Source organism: Scomber scombrus, chromosome 7 (genome assembly GCF_963691925.1).
Source record: "Scomber scombrus chromosome 7, fScoSco1.1, whole genome shotgun sequence".
In the NCBI taxonomy this organism is placed as follows: Eukaryota; Metazoa; Chordata; class Actinopteri; order Scombriformes; family Scombridae; genus Scomber; species Scomber scombrus.
The window spans coordinates 25,732,965-25,736,882 of record NC_084976.1 but is presented as its reverse complement, the minus strand read 5'-3'; the positions used below and the strand labels follow the sequence as shown (position 1 = coordinate 25,736,882).

The 3,918-nt window shown below is 36.9% G+C and overlaps 1 protein-coding gene across 1 annotated transcript; it reads right to left on the bottom strand.

The window, feature by feature from the left end:
- Window positions 1–1,507: 1,507 nt before the first annotated feature.
- On the bottom strand, window positions 1,508–2,615 carry hamp (hepcidin antimicrobial peptide). The gene is made up of 3 exons (XM_062422694.1): window positions 2,324–2,615; window positions 2,146–2,223; window positions 1,508–1,984 (listed from the first exon to the last, which is right to left on the bottom strand). The coding sequence occupies exons 1-3, from the start codon at window positions 2,408–2,410 to the stop codon at window positions 1,877–1,879; spliced, it is 273 nt and encodes a 90-aa protein (XP_062278678.1). The 5' UTR covers window positions 2,411–2,615; the 3' UTR covers window positions 1,508–1,876.
- Between the last annotated feature and the right edge of the window lie 1,303 nt (window positions 2,616–3,918).

Here is a 3,918-nt window from a genome sequence, read left to right as displayed (position 1 = left end):
CGTTGCTCCCATGTTTTGCAATCCTCTAGTAACCCTTCCTCGACCAGACGCTATTTCTTTGCGAACTGTTCCAAGTTAAATCCGCATTTGTGACTAATGGGCTCCAAGGTGTCTTAATTCTCATTTCTCCTCCACATAAGGGGTTTACAATCTGTGATGGAGTATGAAATCTACTTCGTTTAATGTTTCAATTGTTGGCTAAGAAAGTTTCCCCTTTTTTCAGGCGAGTATAAATTTCAATTTGAAATATTTCACAGCTGATTGGCCACCTGTCAGACGGATCAGCTGTGACATAAGAAATGACAGTAGTGAGGCCATGCCGTGTGCCTACTGCCCAACTTGCCTCTTGACCTACATTAAAATACTGAGCATGCTGTTCATCCATGATTTTTTCACGCACATTACACATTGTATTGTGAGAGAGACAACCTTCAAATTCCCGCCACCTACTGTGGACAGTCTGAAGCAGCAAGGCTTCAATAAACATGAACTACAATCCTTATAAAATGGCATCATACAATTTAAGAACATTAAATAAAATCCTTATAAAAATAACATCATACTATAGTCATAGATTTTATAGCAGATACATTTTTAAAATTGATAATAACAATTTGTTTGCACAGTTCTTTCTGGTGCCATCAGATGGGGCTGTGCTTCCCTCCTACTGACCAGACCCCAATGGACTGATTTAGTTTTACTCGCCAGTGGAAGCTGCAAGCATAAGGGCACACTTTCTGTGTGTTTTCTTGAATTCTCCAATAACATGTTTCACACAAATACTGAGGATCAGACTGATCAGAACTGAAGTAGGCTACACACAGCAACGTATTTTTATTTTCTATTTTTAATATATTGCTTCTAAATGCCACTGCAAATAATGATCAAGTTGATTAGTCATTTCCTGTGGACTGGACTTCTCCCAGAGTAAACTCTAATTCACCCTGTGAAGATCACTATACTCATAACACAATGCTCTGATTAAAAAAAAAAAAAAAAAAGGCTAAAAACTTTAAATATTGAAAAAGGAGCAGGCAATCCTACATATGTTAATGCTTCAGGAGATGTATATCAATTAAATCATTATTGTTTTAAAGTTGTCAGTTAAATTAGTCAGTGACAGAATAAAATCAACAAAACGGGTCTTATCAAAGTTAGTAATCCATATTGGTAATCATTTTGTGTTATGCATTATGTTAACAGTGCTAATAAATGTTAATGTGATTATTAAAGAATAGTGTCTAAAATAAGTATAATTAGTATGTTTAACCAATGAAGTCACCTCACCAACAATATTATCAGAATTGTAAAAGTACTTTTACAATTCAAAGTGCCACCAATGGTCTTTTATAACTTTATATCCCATAATGATTTATGTGACACATATGTACAATATGTACCACAATATGTATCCCATAACGATCAAGACAATTGTGTTATTCAGTGTAGACCTACATCTAAGACTCAATGCTGTTCATTATTTCCTTTTAGTAATGAATACAAAACATTTTTGCAGTTGCTTCAAAGGATCATAATTTATTCGAAAACAAATATTAACTCCGTAGACTTAATTTAGATGAAGAAACAGTCACATCTGAATTATTTTTAGAAACAAATTTACATATTGAGCTTACAAAAAAGACTAACAGGGTGAAAGTATTAAAAACATACAAAATAAATACAAAAGACTAGCCATTTTTTCATTATTTTCCAGTGCTGTTCAGTCAATCACACCTCTTAAAAATATGATATAAAAAAGATAAAGAATGTAGCTCAGGCAATGCATTGGAGAAGAGAGGCCAAGAAGAGGTCACTTCTCTGTGTGAGACAAAAAGCAAAGCAATAAATTAATATTTAGTGGTTGTTGCGGGAATCCTCAGAACTTGCAGCAGAAACCGCAGCCCTTGTTGCCCTTGCAGCAGTTGCAGCACCAGCGGCACAAGGAGAGGTGGCTCTGACGCTTCTGCCTGATGTGATTTGGCATCTGTGTGAGAGACAACAGGCATGAGTAAGGTATTCATCTCCAGCATTTCATCCTCTCCTTGTGTGGAGTGAGCACCAGGGTACTCCGTGGGGAAAACACATCCACTTAAATTTTAATTTGTTCATGTAATTGGCTTAATTCATTCAGTCAATTGAACATACCATCCATGATTCCATTGACATCTCTTGATGTGCCGCAACTGGAGTGTCATTGCTCCCTGCCTCCTCCAGCTCTTGCACCTGTTAATGAATTATGCACGTTTAAGAGCCACGTCTTAGCATCATGACAAAACATTTATGGCTAATAAGCAAATGAAGTGAGTTTAAGTCAAATTCTTACCCCTTTGAATGGGACTGCAGAGCTCTCCAGAATGCAAATAAAGGCGAGCACGAGTGTCACTGCAACTGCAATGCTGAATGCCTTCATTTTAGCGGGGGTTAAATGGTTTAGTTATTAAATCCTTTGAAGATTAGCTGATAGATCTTCTCTCTCATGGGTGTCAGGCCAACGAAGAGCACCACAATATCTTCAATTTATTCTTCAGCCACAGTGATGGACGGTGATTGTTTGGGCAAGTGGATTTCTTCAGATCTTCCAGTGACCCTTGCCAGCCTTTTCTCGAGTCCTTCCACTGTCTGATGGTTGAGAATACTGAGTGTGCTGGTATTTATACACACTTGGGCCAGTGTTGCCTCATCACCCTGGGAAGCCCAGCCCATTCCTGGCAGCAGTTACCTAACTCCACTGTGGAAGTTTTGACTTTTTCCCCTTTCATATTTCTGCAACACTTGGGGAAATTCTCTGATCTATTTATGATTGTGGGCACCACTCTCTGTTCGGCAATATCAAATCAACTATAAACTTTTAAATTAAATTACTTTCCACAGACAGAACACATAATTCCACACATGAACAAGCTGCTGCTGCTGCTGGAGACCATCAGCTTTACAATATATGAAAGCAATATGTATTCTGAATTGACACAGTGATTCATACTCAGAGAGATTCCTCTAAAAAGATGACTTTTCCTGGAAAAGAAAACATGGGAGAGAGATTTGGAGATTCCTACAACAAAGACATAGGCTGCATTGGTCAATCTATTGCATGGCTGACTGAGCTGCACTTATTTTGACCCACGAAATCCTTTACTAAGGAGAGGGAGCCACTTTGGAATATCCATTGCTGTGTCTAAAGGATGTAATTACAATCTCTCAAATGGAATAATTAGCCCCTCATTTTCAACACATTGAGTTTTTGCATAATACACAGGAACCTGCAGTTGAACCAAATTAAATCCTTTTGAGCAGCAGAAGAGTAGCCAGGATTAAAAACCCCTATTTGAAAGTCAAGGTGTTTCAATAAGCAGTAGTTATAGATGAATAAAATGTAATCTGATGAGGTTTATTACTGTATGTGTGGATGGCACAGACTTGCATAGCTCCAGGTATTTTACCCTACAAAAAAACATATCATGACTTAATATCCATGCACAGATCAGTTATATAATAACTGATCTGTGCTTCTTCAGTTATATAATACGTATATATTACATAATAATAATATTTTCAACAGTGTAAAAAGTCAACAGTGGGGATTTAGTGACAATGACATCATGATACTGACCCAAATTTTAACATTTGCACAGAAAAATCACAACTCTAATTATTATTTTCTCCCTTATCACTGAAAGAGCAGCATTAACCTGACAGTTATTGTTAACCTGTCAGTTAAAAACAACTATTCTAAATCAACATCAGGCTGCAAATGAATATCGAAATCAGCAGTGGTGGAAATTAAATAGCAAAAAGCAAAATATAGGTACAAACTAATAAACTGTTAGCTGTGCAAGCTGATAAAATCAGAGGCTGTTTGAATTCTCATTACACCTTCAACGTCTTTCCAAATTGCCTGTGCTGACTCAATTAGTGAAACAA